Source organism: Haliotis rufescens, unplaced genomic scaffold (genome assembly GCF_023055435.1).
Source record: "Haliotis rufescens isolate VD_foot unplaced genomic scaffold, xgHalRufe1.0.p SCAF_20, whole genome shotgun sequence".
NCBI classification, from domain to species: domain Eukaryota; kingdom Metazoa; phylum Mollusca; class Gastropoda; order Lepetellida; family Haliotidae; genus Haliotis; species Haliotis rufescens.
The window spans coordinates 13740279-13758330 of record NW_025963891.1 but is presented as its reverse complement, the minus strand read 5'-3'; the positions used below and the strand labels follow the sequence as shown (position 1 = coordinate 13758330).

The window sequence follows — 18052 nt, the reverse complement described above, 5'->3', positions numbered from 1 at the left end:
CACAACTAATTGTTTATTGTCTCATAACATTGCGATATGACAGTTGTCGTAATTAATAAGTATTGTACACGACATTATATCTGTATAAAGGTACCATATGATAACATTTATAAATTATTTTACGAAATCGTATACATTATTAATGTTGCCATAACTGTCCTTTTGAAATCATAGCTAACATGTGCACCTGAAAGCAGTATACTGTTAACCGGAAACACTAGCGAACAAGGTTAAGGTCATATCTTAACCAATCATCTGTACGCAGTTATTACCAAGATGTCAGCCTCCTGTTGCCGTTGAATTGAGCAAGTGGTTGTTTACCGGTAACCTAGTTTATTTAAACAGATGGCCCAAAACTACGTAAATATTCGTCTGTAATTGAAGTTTGTACCACCGATCACATTTCAAAGGCTGCAGTTATTTTGTTATGTTTCTGGAACGAATGAATTATCACATTTTGAAACTTAGTAAACAACATATTTACTTCGACTGTCTGCGCAAGCTCAGTGACAGAATGACCTAGCACAGTTCTGTGTCGAGGGCATCAGGCGGAGAAGTGAGATTTCGGTCAGCGTTTTATCTGTTGACAATCTCTTTATTCAAAGTGTGTTTTATTTGACTGGTTGACTTGTACGTCATGTGTCACTTAAACAGTTACGTCGTATAATGAACGTTTGGCTAATTGAAAATCATGGTGTGTAGGCAGTAACAAATCTGTCATCTGAGCGATAGTTGTCGAACTGAAACTGATTATATTTATCACAGAAATGGGGTGATGGGATGGGTTGGTGGACAGTTCTGGCAAAATATTCTGAAAAGAATAATCCAGATCTTGGTTACTTGTTTCTCTGGGTGCTGACTGAAATGTCCTTTTGCCAAAACGGAACTGTTTTTAGCTTTCAAAACGACCCCATACGTCATTGGTGAAAATGACAACTAAAAGAGACAACAGATACGATTGAGATTGGACCTTATATGTTTAACCTTGTCACTCAATATTTCAAAAAATTGTAAAATATCATAGATCATTTTAACAAATTGTTACACTTTACTAATAAAGTGTTATCCCAGATATAACATTTGTTACATCTGATCATTTCTAAAAAGCATTGAGTGGTCATAGCTTTCGGCAGTGAGAGCTGTGCCACTTAACACTTCTCAGAGACGTACATAAAGTACGTGATCTAGACTACCAGTTGTCAAACTTCCATTTTGTGGAAGCCCCAGTGACTGAGTGGGTTAGATCGCTGACTTTGTGTGCTGGTGATTAGGTTCCTCACTTTTAGAGTGTGGGTTCAAATCCTGGATATGACTCAACTAAACAAAAGTACTTGAATTTGTACTTTACGAAGAAAATGTTATCCCAAATACAGCCAAATTCCGTTTATACAACATCATTGGTTGCACAGCAATAGAAACTAACTGTTTTAGTCCACTAGTCCTTATAATGATAACATGTAGCAAAACCCTTAAAATGGCAAATTTGTACTAGTCCTTATGATATCTTAACTATTGGGCACTTTTGCAAGGACAACAGGACTAGTGCCAAGTTCTAACACTGTTGCATATGATTATGTCGGATTAACGAGTATGTCGGATAAACGAAATTAAGTAGTGACAATGTTCGTGATCGAAAATCAGACAACTGTACAATAGGTAACGGTACAAACACCCCGTCTCTGCCGTTTAAAATGTATTGTCATCAAAATGTCCTTTGAAAATCGACACAATATTTTTCAAAGTATTCAAAATAAATTTTGACAAACATTTCTCATAGGTTCTTCACTTCTTTTCAGGATTTAGTTTGTCTTCACTACAATCCTCCATCATCCCTCATATGGTCAATACTTCATGGTCTTGTATACACCACATTCCTCCATCATCCCTCATATGGTCAATGCTTTATGGTCTTGAAAACACTACATTCCTCGATCATCCCTCATATGGTCAATACTTCATGGTCTTGTTTACACCACATTCCTCCATCATCCCTCATATGGTCAATGCTTTATGGTCCTGTTTACACCACATTCCTCCATCATCCCTCATATGGTCAATGCTTTATGGTCTTTAAAACACTACATTCCTCCATCATCCCTCACATGGTCAATTCTTCATGGTCTTGAAAACACTACAATCCTCCATCATCCCTCATATGGTCAATACTTCATGGTCTTAAATACACCACATTCCTCCATCATGCCTCATATGGTCAATGCTTTATGGTCTTGTTTACACCACATTCCTCCATCATCCCTCATATGGTCAATGCTTTATGGTCTTGTGTACACCACATTCCGCTGTCATCCCTCATATGGTCAATGCTTTATGGTCTTGTTTACACCACATTCCTCGATCATCCCTTATATGGTCAATGCTTCATGGTCTTGTTTACACCACATTCCTCCATCATACCTCTTATGGTCAATGCTTCATGGTTCTGTAAACACCACATTCCTCAATCATCCCTCATATGGTCAATACTTCATGGTTCTGTAAACACCACATTCCTCCATCATCCCTTATATGGTCAATGCTTCATGGTCTTGTTTACACCACATTCCTCAATCATCCCTCATATGGTCAATACTTCATGGTCTTGTAAACATCACATTCCTCGATCATCCCTCATATGGTCAATACTTCATGGTCTTGTTTACACCACATTCCTCCATCATCCCTCATATGGTCAATGCTTTATGGTTCTGTATACACCACATTCCTCCATCATCCCTCATATGGTCAATGCTTCATGGTCTTGTTTACACCACATTCCTCCATCATCCCTCATATGGTCAATACTTCATGGTCTTGTATACACTACAATCCTCCATCATCCCTCATATGGTCAATGCTTTATGGCCTTGTATACACCACATTCCGCTGTCATCCCTCTTATGGTCAATGCTTTATGGTCTTGTATACACCACATTCCGCTGTCATCCCTCTTATGGTCAATGCTTTATGGTTCTGTATACACTGTATACCTCCATCACCCCTCATATGGTCAATGCTTTATGGTCTTGTATACACCACATTCCTCCATCATCCCTCATATGGACAATGCTTTATGGTTCTGTAAACACTACATTCCTCCATCATCCCTCATATGGTCAATGCTTCATGGTCTTGTTTACACCACATTCCTCCATCATCCCTCATATGGTCAATGCTTTATGGTTCTGTTTACACCACATTCCTCCATCATCCCTCATATGGTCAATGCTTCATGGTCTTGTATACACCACATTCCTCCATCATCCCTCATATGGTCAATGCTTCATGGTCTTGTTTACACCACATTCCTCCATCATCCCTCATATGGTCAATGCTTTATGGTTCTGTAAACACTGCATTCCTCCATCATCCCTCATATGGTCAATGCTTTATGGTCTTGTATACACCACATTCCTCCATCATCCCTCATATGGTCAATGCATTATGGTTCTGTATACACCACATTCCTCCATCATCCCTCATATGGTCAATGCTTCATGGTCTTGTTTACACCACATTCCTCAATCATCCCTTATATGGTCAATGCTTCATGGTCTTGTTTACACCACATTCCTCCATCATACCTCTTATGGTCAATGCTTCATGGTTCTGTAAACACCACATTCCTCAATCATCCCTCATATGGTCAATACTTCATGGTTCTGTAAACACCACATTCCTCGATCATCCCTCATATGGTCAATGCTTCATGGTCTTGTTTACACCACATTCCTCAATCATCCCTCATATGGTCAATACTTCATGGTCTTGTAAACATCACATTCCTCGATCATCCCTCATATGGTCAATACTTCATGGTCTTGTTTACACCACATTCCTCAATCATCCCTCATATGGTCAATACTTCATGGTCTTGTTTACACTACATTCCTCCATCATCCCTCATATGGTCAATACTTCATGGTCTTGTAAACATCACATTCCTCGATCATCCCTCATATGGTCAATACTTCATGGTCTTGTTTACACTACATTCCTCCATCATCCCTCATATGGTCAATACTTCATGGTCTTGTAAACATCACATTCCTCGATCATCCCTCATATGGTCAATGCTTCATGGTCTTGTTTACACTACATTCCTCCATCATCCCTCATATGGTCAATACTTCATGGTCTTGTAAACATCACATTCCTCGATCATCCCTCATATGGTCAATACTTCATGGTCTTGTTTACACCACATTCCTCCATCATCCCTCATATGGTCAATGCTTTATGGTTCTGTATACACCACATTCCTCAATCATCCCTCATATGGTCAATACTTCATGGTCTTGTTTACACCACATTCCTCAATCATCCCTCATATGGTCAATGCTTTATGGTTCTGTATACACCACATTCCTCAATCATCCCTCATATGGTCAATGCTTTATGGTTCTGTATACACCACATTCCTCAATCATCCCTCATATGGTCAATGCTTCATGGTCTTGTTTACACCACATTCCTCCATCATCCCTCATATGGTCAATACTTCATGGTCTTGTATACACTACAATCCTCCATCATCCCTCATATGGTCAATGCTTTATGGTCTTGTATACACCACATTCCGCTGTCATCCCTCTTATGGTCAATGCTTTATGGTCTTGTATACACCACATTCCGCTGTCATCCCTCTTATGGTCAATACTTCATGGTCTTGTATACACCACATTCCGTTGCCATCCCTCTTATCATGTTAGAGTCAATGCTTTATGGTCTTTTATACACCACATTCCTCCAACATCCCTCATATGGTCAATGCTTCATGGTCTTGTATACACCACATTTCTCCATCAACCCTCTTATGGTCAATGCTTCATGGTCTTGTATACACCACAATCCTCCATCATCCCTCATATGTCAATGCTTCATGGTTTTGTATACACAACATTGTATCAAAGACTATGAAGCACTGACAATGGAACTAGTTCATTTAGTGAGATGACCCGTGAAGATTCCGGGGTAGAATAGGTCTTCAGCAACCAATGCTTGCCGTGAAAGGCGACTATGCTTGTCGTAAAAGGCGACGAATGGGATCCGGTGGTCAGGCTCGCTGACTTGGTTGATACATGTCATCGATCCCAATTGCGTGGATCGATGCTCATGATATTAATCACTGGATTGTCTGGTCCAGACTCGATTATTTACAGACCGCCGTCATATAGCTGGAATATTGCAACCAACCAACCAACCAACCAATTTAGTGAGACCTGACAGAAAGAAATACTTTGCCCCCAAATAATTAACTTTAAAACATGTTAAAATACTTCAATGTTAATAATAATTTCTGATATATGTTCTATTATCCTCAGAGATGAGTCGCAAAAGAACACTTCTGCCAGATATATACAAACACAAGAAAAAATGTGTTCGACCAGCTCAGTCTGAAGAAAATGGAGATTTCAGTGACAATGCCCTCAGTAAGTATTTATTAGATTTCATCTTCCATAGTGTTGTGTGTGTTAACAGAATATAAGCTGAGTATATTTGATAATCATGTTAGCGTGATGGTTTTGCAAGAGCTTGTCTTGTATATATGGGTGTAAGAGAATGCTGACATGCTATCATAGGTATCGACATGTCTGTACAGGGTATGAAACTCCCAAAATTTTCAGCCAGACCACAGGACTGGCTAGCTGAAATACTTGCCAGCCCTGACCAAAACCTGCCTGCCCACAATAATCATATGTTTCTCAGGATAATTTAATTAAAACTTTAAATCGAATTCATTGAACATGAAGTAATGCAAGAAAAGAAATAGCAAACACTTTTTAGGTCAGATTTGTATTTAATATGCTAGAATACATCATGTAAATAATGCTTATCATCGGGAAATATTTAGAATATTTTTACATATGAAATATAACCCGACCGTCGGGCATGGGGATTTGAAAATCTGGCAGCCCGAGTTGAAATCAACCCGTCTCGGACGGTCGGGCAGGCAGGTATTTCGAACACTGGTCTATAGATTGCCTGTGTTGTACATGTTGTACAGACCCGTGAAGTTCTCAGCAACCCATGCTTCCTGTAAAAGGTGACTATGCTTGTCGTAAGAGGCTACTAACGGGATCAGGTGGTCAGACTCGCTGACTTGGTTGTTGCATGTCATCGGATCCCAGTTGTTTGGATCGATGCTCATGATGTCAGTCACTGGATTGTCTGGTCCAGACTTGATTATTTACAGACCGCTGTCAGATAGCTGGAATATTGCCGAGTGTGACGTTAAACAACAGACAAACAAACATGTTGTACACATAATCTTACTGGATAAATGTACAATTTGGTCTGTTAATTTCCAATAGATTTTTCACGGATAAAAAGTACAGTTTATTCCTATTCGTATTAGCTGACAGGAAAATGTTTCGGAACGGTTGATCTTTAAGATGTTTTGATATACATGGTGCATGAGTGACTCATTCACATATACACTCCTGTTTTCAGTGAATGGGTTGCCAACGGATACAGAAGCATCTCTACTTTATCTGAAGAATTTGTTTCCTGGTGACAAGTTTGATGACCGTCTTCCACCAATAATTTTCAAACACCAGTTGTACAGTATTGTGAAAAACAGGACTACAGTTGATAAGCATGTGGTGAGTATCACTACTGAGAATAGCAGTTTAAGTATGGAGGTTACGGACATTGATTCAGTATCTGAAGATATTCAAGGGGGGTCACCTTGTCATCTAAGGCAAACAATTTACTGTGAAGAGTTGTATCTCTTATGCATGCCAGAAACCCATCTAAAAGGTTCGAATTCCAGATTTGGTCTGAAATTTTCTAAGTTTGTCAACACCAAACACATGCTCGTGGAATTCACCAAAGTTGTAAGTATCAAAGACCTACATCACTTTGACTTTGACAGTGATATGACTGAATACTGTTCAAAATGGCACTGAACAAAACTCACTTCTTTGATTGGAACCACATGGCTTGATACACACCATGTCCTGGTCGAGAATCCCTTTTAGACCCTCTTGGTAATTTATGCATGTATCAATATGCAGTTTGACAGGTGTTGGGTCTGAACATTATCATGCCCACACTGTATCCATCTTCCTGAGGCAAGGGAGTTAACTGACTTTAAAAACCCAGTTTCCACCCTTGCCGAACTAGGCTTGAATTCCTGGGATCGATCGTAGCGCCACCAGTGGCTGTTTACCAGTAATATCCCTGCTAAGCCTCTCCTATGGACCAATCAGATTCCACCTCTCGTATCATTTCATTTGATCCAAACAAAATGTAAGGACAATCTGATCGATAATCAAGATCTATATTGTGATAAAACATGTCTTTCATCGTGAAATGCATCAGATCATATGAGCACCTTAATTAAAGACATGAAAAGATTTGGAAAATAACTGTTGACGAGTTTGCGGTGCACATGCTCTTCAAATCCTGCAATCGACCGAAAGCTGCACGCCAGGATTTCGATTTTGTTGCAGGAATTTGATTGAACTATTCATTGACTCGTTAGTCCAGCCAAAATATAACTCCATAATACCAGCCTAGTTCGAAACTTACTTTTATAGTCAGTTAACTCTCTTGCTCAGGAAGATGCACTGTATCATGCTGTATGGTCTATCATCATCAATAACCGTAAGTGGGGTATGTGCATGGTTCAAGTCGTATAACTTTTCTCTGTTGTGACTTAGTAATGAGTGATTGTCCTCTCTTCAGGGTGACCTCCGAAGCAGTGGGGAAATCAAAGTGTTTAAACTGGGCGCTGATGCCAACGACCTGTGTGTTGTGTTTGCTCATGACTATGAAACTCACATTCTCCACGTCATGAAAGATCTGCATGTACATAATCATATAATAGGTAAGAATATGGTGGATCGTTCACACACATCATAAGGCTTAGCAATCTTGTTCGAATCAAATCTTTGACTTCAATATGATAACTCTCTGTGTGAAGATCCAAGGACATGGTCATAGAAGGTATTGGGGGGTTAAACCCTCACTGAACTTGGATCGCCCAAACAAATTTTTGATTCAATAGCCATTCAAATGTCAGCTTTCTAAACGATTCGAAAATCTTGATCTTAGCAACCAAAAAAGACATACAGAATACAGATATTACAAACCCTCGCCATTTATTCTGGAGATGCCATGCCCCTTTAAAATGACACAGGATCTATAACATATCCACAATAGATACTATCATGGATTAGTAATTTGCAAATGGGGCTTCCCAATTATTTTCATTTTAAAGATATACGATATGCTTGGCTGAATGCCTTGCTCGGTAGTTGTACCGGGAACTAAGAAGCGTCATTACTGAGAGGCTGATTGGAAAGCTCACCTGACACAACCTATGGGGCTGTCCTCAGATCTTCACCCAGAGGGGTATCATATCTGAGTAAAAGATCTGATTTTGTTGAGAATGAAGGCTTACACATTTAAAATTCTTGTTTTTTGTTTGTGACATAATACTTACCTTATATCACTGTGTATAAGGCAAAATTTCATACTTAAAATTAGGGGAGCTTTCAAGGAGGGTCGCCTTATACACTGGGTTGAAGAGTTTTGATGGTTTTTTCCCAAACACAAATACATTACTGGAGCTAGTAACTCAGGAAACTGCATGTCAACAAATCCATACTGAATTACACAAATTAATCATGTACTTACACTGTCTGCTTATAAAAATATGTTCATTGTATATACATGTATCTGGACTTATGTTTGTAATCTATTTTATGAATTTTATTCTAAATTTCATTCAACATGTTTAATATTGTTTACTTTCATTTTGGCGAAATCGTATGTGAAATAATTGATAGATCACACAACTCAGAGTCAGAGCTTCAAAACATACATATTCTGAAAGGAGTAGCAAAACCATTCATTTCAAGCACTATCAGGCATAATTTTTTTAAGTATAATCTCAATAATCAAAAAATGTCTGAGTATATTTCCAAATTGGAATATAAACATTCTCAGTTTGCGTTGATGTAGTTATATCTAATGTGATGGCTTGGCTGGGTCAGCATGTATTTCACAGATAACAGGACCAATAAAAAGGAACAGGTTTTAATTCTTTGTCTTACATTAATGAATTTAATGTTAATATACAATCTTAGTCTGAATTTTATGAAAATAGGAAATTTAAAACAATCCCAATTTTTTACAAAAGAACAAAAATATTCTGAATTGGCTCTTAGTTTGGAATCCTAGTTTGATCCTTGTGTATGTTGTCTAAGCTGAAATAGGAGGTAGACAGATACAGGTCACCTTTAGCCTTGTTTAGTCGCACAAGGCTGTGGTATGTACTTCTTTACATTCATTAATAGAAAGGGGGCACGGGTGGCCCAGTCGTCTAAGGCCCAGCGATTCCCTGTGCAGAGTTGCGTCCTTTGGGCACACCAGAAACCTATGAACGTGGGTTCGAATCCCGGTATGCTCCGATTATGTTTCTAGGTTTGTCAGCACCATACCCGTGCTCGTGAGTTTCACCAAAGTGGTAAACGTCTGAGACCTGCATCACTTCGGGCTTTCCTCCCACACAAAGCTGACACGCCGTGATATAACTGGAATACTGTTAAAAGCGGCGTTAAACCCAACTCACTCACTCATTAATTGAAACTGCTTCCTCCTACATGATGAAAGGCAAAAAGGAAAGTTATTTCATACAGGGAAATTTGTTTTCAGAAAAATTCTTACGGGTTGTGAAGAACTGTAATGATGTGAGTCTTGACAAGGATACATTGATGAAGGACTTCCGCTTTAAGGATGAAGAAATCACGTAAGTTTTCATGGTATGCTTTTACCGACAAACTGACATATTCTCACATTCATTGACATATTTGCTGAAACAATGACTGACAAACTGACACATTCACTGACTAACTGTCACACTAACTGACCAACTGATACCTCTTCACTGACTTCCCTGAAAAAAAACTGCCACTTTCACTGACAGACTGACACATACCTTGACACATTCATTGACACATTCTTTGACACATTCTTTGACACATTTATTGACACATTCTTTGACACGTTCATTGACACATTCATTGACACATTCACTCACAAACTGACACTTTTGCCAACAGACTGACACATTCACTGACTTAGCAACACATTCCTCCACAAACTGATATCTTCAGTAACAACCCAAACTAATCATTGAAACATTCATTGACACATACACTTCCGCAACAGGTTTGCCCACACATTTTTGTATTTGTAGATGCTAGAACACCCATTTTCATGCTTGTATGTATTTTAGAGGTTATAATTGGATTGTATTGTATCCTTCATGCGAGTGTACAGTGTTTGTTGTTGGAGCTGTATGTTGTATGAAGAATGATGTCTGTATTTGCTCACCCCCACCAGGCAACTTGTCAAGTCGTCAGTGCTCACAGTCCGAGATGTTGGCAGCTGGTGGTTGTCCATCCCCAATGCTGGTGTGTTTATGAAGAACTTCATGAGAGGAAGGAAAGCTCTGTTGACAATGATACGCAAATGCAAATACAGGGAAATACTCCAACAGGTACGAACCTTGCTTCTTGATTCAAGTTGATTGTTGTGTTATTGTTAGTGCTTGTCTTAGGGGGTATGAAATTCTGAAAACTACTGGCCCCCATTGCAAGAGAAACCCTACCTTTCACTTGCCCACAATTGAAATTTACTTGTGTAAATTTCATGAATTTGCTTTTAATGTACCAATCAGAACCAATCTGCCATGAGTCACAAATCATACAGGTCAACTGGATTCCATGTACTTAATATGTCATCTTCCCGAGGCAAGAGAGATAACTAACCATAAAAGTCCAGTTTCCACCCTTCCCGAACTAGGCTGGTATTGTGGAGTTAGATTTTGGCTGGACTTACGAGTCTATGCAATCAAAATCCCGCACTGAAATCAAAATCCGGCTCTTAAACCGTTGTGCAGATTTTGGTCAAATGCAGGATTTCCAAAGCATGTGCACCGCCAACTCATTGTCAACAGATATTTTCCAAATCTTTTCATGTTTTTAATCAAGGTGCCCACATGATGCATTTTGCGATTTAAGACCCGTTTTATCGCAATGTAGATCTTGATTATCGATCAGATCTTCTTGACTGGGCACGGCCATTTTGTTTGAAGCAAATGCAAGTGATACGAGAAGTGGAATCTGATTGGTCCATAGGAGAGGCATAGAAGGGACATAACTCGAAAAAGCCACTAGTTGCTCCAGGAATTCCAGCCTTGTTCGACAAGGGTGGAAACTGGACTTTTACAGTTAGTTAACTCTCTTGCCTCGGAAAGATGTTAATATGTCGACATACAAGAAAAAGGCTTGTGTTGGTATTTGCCATTTGAAGCTGAAGAACACAAGCTGAAGAGAACTAGTGACACATTAATTTGCACTCTCCTACCCACAGTTCCATTCGGCCGGCAGCCAGCTACCATAGTACCTCTGCCACAGGCCAGCGCAATGTGACGATTCGTCACATCTTTCACAGTCCATTCAAGATATTGCATATGCTTTTCATCCGTTTCATGTTTGACAAGTCTACACATTTTCATAAACAAATGTCAAAGAATGGTTAACTTTCATTGAGAAAGTATGCAAATACGTAAAAATCTACTTGTTTTTGCGTAGTTATCCTATGTTTACATTGGTTGTACGGCTCCACGTGCTGTCATCGAAGCCCAACGGAGAGCTAGCGACACGGTCACTTTGATGCATAAATATATATTGTCATGCAACTCACTGTCGCAGTTGTAGTAGCATATCTATGTAGTTGTGCAAAACAATATGTAAAGCGCCCCCAAATTCTTGCATTAGTCTGTTCTATACTGATTTCTAAAAAAGCGCGTTTGTTTACAAACAAGAGAAAAGTCCGGTCACGTGATATGCAAATTAGCCTGTGGCAGTGGTGTTATTCCACAATAAATATGATATGACTGAACATATGAATATGATATGACATGTAAATGTAGTAACATGGGAATATTGAGAAGTTTCGAGTTATGTTTGATTGTATAATTCTTGTACTGCATAGCCCAGATCATAGTTTAGTTTGATATTATGTTGTCTGTTATCTATGTTTATCATATAATGGGTAGGTTTCTCAGCAGTATGAAGCCAACGGATAAAAACGATAACCGATGGGGTGATATGCGGATAGAGATGCAAATATCAAAGGTCAAGTAGGGACTACTTTCAGTGCTTATAAACAAACATGGCGTCACTCTTGTCATTCAACGATCTAGTCAGAATCAACCAACAGGAATCTGGAAAAAACTACTGGGGTAATTGCTATCATTATCAAAAGAATAGTCTAATATACTTCAGTGTCTAACTGTGACGTATCTAAGGCATTTTACAAGTTTTGGCAACTTTGGAGATACAAATTGTGAGGACACTAGCCAAGTGGGATCTGTTTCCATGTCTGTGCTCTGTGGCTTGGAACCTTTTAAACAAATCAAAACAGTTGGATTTGGACGAAATATGTCCGAATTATTACCTTGTTTCATTTTGTCGCTGTCTCTACATCTGACTGCACTTCTATAGTAGGACAGGCCAACTGTCAACAAAGGCTAACTGTGACGTGATGTCTCATAGACTAGGGTTAAGGTAGCTTCCCTTCAATAAAGGGCAGTTACTCTGTTTGGTAAACTGATGGAAAAACATGTTTATTTATGTAGGTTAAGGTTTTCATAAATTACCAACTGAAACAATACATCACGTATGATGAAGGACTAAATAGCTCTTTTGAAAGGTTTGTAAACTTTATGATAATGATTGGTTATCATAGTTATGACATTCATAAAAATAATTAGAAACTTTTCAATTGCTTTGTTGTTTTTTCTTAATTTGGACATCTAACCAATGCAAAGTGGATATGCATTATGAAAAAAAATAAAAAATGTTTTGTGTTGTTTTACTTTGAAGGATCTTGAACAGAGGAAGTGGCCAAAGCTGGCTCGCCTTGGGATCTTGTATCACATACATGATGTTATCGGAGCTGACCTGGTGGAGAGGTATGGAGAGGCTTACCATTTTGATACTGATAGGTGTTGTCATTTGCATTATTACATACCAAGTTAGAACATGTTGAATTAATGAGTTAAGGAGCATGTTTACCAGCTGTCTTTATGTCCATGAGTCAAGGGGTGGTCGGGTAGCCTAGTGGTTAAAGTGTTCGCCCGTCACGCCGAAGACCCGGGTTCGATTCCCCACATGGGTACAGTGTGCAGGGGTGAGAATATTCCGCGGATCCGCAAATTTTAGTGACAACAAATTTGTTAAAATCTCATAGCTTCCCCCTGAATACTCCCAAATTATGGACTAGCTCCATTGCAAAGATGTTTCAGCTGAAATGGAAAATATCCCTTCTCATCTCTGAATGTGTGAAGACCATTTCTGATGAACCCTGCCATGATATTGCTGGAATAAAGCTAAAAGCAGTGTAAAACAATAGTCACTCACTCACTCCATGAGTTACACAGGCCCTGGACCTGGGCTAGACTTTGCCACCATGGCTCCATCTGTTTGTGTGTACAGTGCACTGTACTTATAGACTGACAGGATCGGGTGGTAAGGCTCGCTGACTTGGTTGATGCATGCCATCGTATCCCAATTGCGTGGATCGATGCTCATGATGTCAATCCCTGGATTGACTGGTCCAGACTGGATTATTTACAGACCACCATCATATAGCTGGAATATCGCTGAGTGTGGTGTAAAACAACAAACAGATATAGTGCTATCAATGTACGCACTACGAGAAGAGGTTTACTCCCACTAGTTACTCCCCGATTTCACATACAACTTCCAGCAACCCATTCTTGCCGTAAAAGTGTTACTCTGTCATCAGAATTGTTGACTTACTTGGAAGTTCTTGCTCAATTTGGAAGTAGGTATTTGGTATTCATGCTGACATAACCGCCTCCGTGGTCTAATGATAGAGCGTTCGCCTGGAGAGCGGAAGGTCCGGGGTACGATCCCCAGCCGCGTCATACCAAAAGACGTTAAAAGATTGTTGTTACCCTGTCTGGCGCTCGGCATTAAGGGGCTAAAACAAGGACTGGTCAGCTCGGAGTCAGTATACTGTGTCTGAGTAGGGTATTCATGTTAAACTGCGGCATGGTATCTCAGTGTAGCACTATAAATCGGCATCAGTCTAGACTAGTCATCAGTCCGATGTTAAGCCCAATTTCACCTCACTTCACCTCATGCTGTCATATACAGAGATACCTAACATTTCATTATCAAAACATGCACCTCTCCTGATACTCATCCAGTAAGGACGTTAATATGAATAGAATAAATATATTGAAACAAATTATATGTTTCTGAAGCAACTTCTTTTATTGTTGGTGAAAAGACATTTATTGAACTTGATTTTTAACTCACCTGAGTAAAAGTCAAGTGAGCTTACATGGGGCGTTCAATAAGTTTTGCAACTTGGGCATTTGTGTTTACACAAACAATGTCAACTTGTGGCAGGTGTGACACTAGTCATAACATCAGGTTGACACGTGTCATAACAAGATCCAGACACAACAATAAGTTAGATGTGATGGCTTCATTCACCTAAGGGTGGTCACGATCATGGATTCTCTCAAACATGAACAACGCGCTGGAATAAAGTTCCTTACATGATCCGGTTCGAAAGTCGAGAATTGCACAGGGTGCCATATGTGAATGTGGATTCGAACAGTTAAATCACCCACCCTACAGCCCAGACTTAGTCCCCAGTGTCTTTTTCCTGTTCCGGCAAATGAAATCTGCCCTACGTGGAAGGTGCTTCCAGGATGACAAGGACATAAAGGCTACCACAGAGGCGTGGTTAGAGGGATTTCTATAAAAGTGGTATTAAAAGCTTGAAGGACAAATGGAATAAGTGTATTGAGGTGAATGGAGATTATATTGAAAAATAAAAGTGCCAAAGATATTCTGCGACTTGGTCTTATATTGAAGTTGCAAAACTTATTGAACACCCCTCGTATGTTGTGGCCTGTTTGTCCGGTGTGCATCATGAATTGTGCTTCATCCATCGTAAACATCTCCAAGGAATCGAACCAGGTCTTCGGCGTGACGAGCGAACGTTTTAACCACTAGGCTACCCGACTGCCCCGATCTGTTTTGACTATGCTGCTAAATACTCTCAAAATGCATTTCTCTGTAAGTTTCTTCTCAGAAATTTGCCAGATGAGGGGAGCCTGTATATTTCTACTTATAAATAAAAGGACGTCATATTTTCTAAAATCTATTTAATTTTGGTTAGTTTTTAGATTTTACCAATATGTAGAAAGTATTTGAATACAAACATTGATCAATGCTGACTGCATTTTTTTTTCAGTGGGTGTCATTGTTTTTTAAACTCTTGTGTCGTGGCACTATTTACACATCGTTAGACTATATGAATATTTTTGAAACAATTCATTGAAGTATGTACATCACTAGGTGTAATATAATTCTAAATGGAAGGTTGCTCTTGTTACTGTTACTAACTACTAAAATTTGCCTTTTTCAAATGTAAATTTTATACATTTTAGGAGTTGATACATCCACATGACATGCTGATAAGTTGTTTGTGTATGATTGCTTCTGATTTCAGCGTACAGACAACGTCAGGGAACTTACTGCGACTGAAAGACTGAATCTGAAATGAAGAGAGTATGTACAACTGAAATATGATGAGGATGAGGATGAACAAAGGAATGCTAGATGTACAGTTTTTGCTGACTTTTCTAGTAATGTTATTATTTTAATTTGGATTGTTAGATTGTGCATTTAGTTCTGTTCTAGTCAAGCTTTCCCTCCTGTCTACCTTGATATTGGCATAAACAGACCATGGAGATGTGAAACATGGGTACTACAGTTGAACTGTTATATTGGGTAACTGTTGCATATTGATGCTATTTCTCTCTGTTTGTATTTATCACTGTGATCAGAAAAACAATGCTGAGAGACATCTTGGTGCTTTCATGTAGGGATGTCACGATGAGCGACCTCACATGTCGATACATATCACGATACTTTTGCCAAGATACAATTAGTATTGTGATACTTTATTTGTGCCATTTCTGGGGCTGTCGGGTAGCCTAGTGGTTAAAGCGTTCGCTCGTCAAGCCGAACACCCGGGTTCGATTCCTGACATGGGTACAATGTGTGAAGCCCATTTCTGGTGTCCCCCGCCTCGATATTGCAGGAATATTGCTAAAAGCGGCGTAAAACCATACTCACTCACTCACTTGTGCCATTTCTGCATGAAATTCTCCGTTTTCCTTGTGGTCCGGCAAATGAGGTTATTGCTATGAATGTGTTTACATGGTGAGGTGAGGTGAAATGGGGTTTAATGTCGCGTCCAAGATTATTGCACTTGTATATCGACGTGCATGCACGTGTGTGTGTGTGTGTGTGTGTGTGGCTGCTTGTACTTGTCCGGAATGATGCCGATTTATAGTGCTAGCACACTGAGATACCATGCCGCAGTTTAACAATAACATGGATACCTGACTCAGACACAGTATACTGATTCCGAGCCGACCAGTCCTTGTTTTAGCCCCGTAATGCCGGGCGCCAGGGTAACAACAAGTACCATCTTTAAATGTCTTTTGGTATGACGCAGCCGGGGATCGAACCCCGGACCTTCCGCTCTCCGGGTGGACGCTCTACCACTAGCCCACAGAGGCGGTCGTGTTTACATGGCAGGATGTACCTGCTCTGTTCTTGCTGGTTTCTGCAGTTTTATTCATCAGCTTGTTTCATGATAGGCATGAATTGACTAGCCCAAAAGAATGCTTTGTAAATATTACTTTGTGAAAGTCAATACAGAACTATGAATTAGTACATTGTCAGGCGTTTCATGTATTGTAACGCTGGGTGAAGTGAGGATGCGTCCATGAATCGTGACAGCCCTACCTCTATGTTAAAGTTCAAACTATGGAGTCCCATGAATGAATCGCTGGCTGCAGATTCCATGTTGGAATGCTGTTTCATAAAATTTTATTTGATTCGATCCTTTCCAGACATAATAAATATTTTCAAATAGGAATATGAAAATTCACTTTTACTTAGCCAAAACTTCATACATTTTTTACAAATTTCATAGTACCTAAGTGCTCCATTTATGAATGCTCTACACCAATAAGGCATTAAAACAAATTTATTAAACATTAGTGTTAAGTATTTTATTTTATTTTACCTTTCTGTAGAATTATTTTGGGATCACTCTTGTTGATTTATTAACATGATTAACAACACGATAGCCTAGAAATCAAACACAGTTCAAATGAACTTGTATGACATCAACTCATTTACACCACAAAATGAAAACTTAACTAAAATGAGAAAGTAATAGGTGTCTCAAGACTGTCATTCCCTGCAACAAGGATGTATGTGAGTTTTGAAAAGACATATATTTCAGTCTAAAAAAAAATAGCCTGATATCTCAAACCTGACTTGGCCGGCAGTCCAGACCAAATCTGTCTCTGAAATACTAAACTTGACATGGATCACTTGTCAGACATGACACCATACCACTCAAGTGTGGTTAGAGTTACCTGCCCTTGTACCAAATTGTGGCACTGAAAGGGAAAAGGATCTGTAGGGGAAATCTCACTTTATTTCTGTTTAAGATTCATGCGATCTCTGAACACAGTGATTAGGGTGGTTTTCTGCATGAAAGCATTTAGTTTGCCTAACGTGTATTAGTGAGTGAGTGAGTTGGGTTTAACACAGCTTTTAACAGTATTACAGTTATATCGTGGCATGTCAGCTTAATGTTGGAGGATAGTCCGAATTTAACGTGTATTGAAATAACATGTATACCTCCCAGCTGTTGGCTACTGTAAGGATCGACAATTATTATTGTTGAGCTATGCCCAAACAAAAGGCTGATACATTTGGACTGTTTGTATTCCTTTCTGACAGTATTTCTTAGGTCAGATAGGTTTAACATTTTCTTGGACAAGTTATTTTGGTCAATATGCCAAGTGGCTGTAGGCAGCGTAAAATAATTAAGTTAAGGCTTTGTCTGAGTTGATAGAAAATATTTGTTCAGAAAATACTATTTTAGATCACTCACAAAAATT

General features: G+C 39.2%; 1 protein-coding gene across 2 annotated transcripts; it reads left to right on the top strand.

Moving 5' to 3' along the window:
* Window positions 1–261: 261 nt before the first annotated feature.
* LOC124132054 (serine/threonine-protein kinase 19-like) lies at window positions 262–16410 on the top strand. 2 transcript variants are annotated; one of them, XM_046495661.2, is made up of 8 exons: window positions 262–323; window positions 5322–5429; window positions 6451–6602; window positions 7690–7831; window positions 9664–9757; window positions 10354–10510; window positions 12903–12991; window positions 15574–16410. In XM_046495661.2, exons 2-8 carry the CDS (start codon window positions 5324–5326, stop codon window positions 15614–15616), a joined length of 783 nt encoding a protein of 260 aa, XP_046351617.1. In that variant the 5' UTR covers window positions 262–323; window positions 5322–5323; the 3' UTR covers window positions 15617–16410. The 2 variants fall into 2 exon arrangements, with proteins under 2 accessions (XP_046351617.1, XP_046351626.1); XM_046495670.2 differs by having other exon boundaries at window positions 281–360.
* The last annotated feature ends 1642 nt before the right edge of the window (window positions 16411–18052 follow it).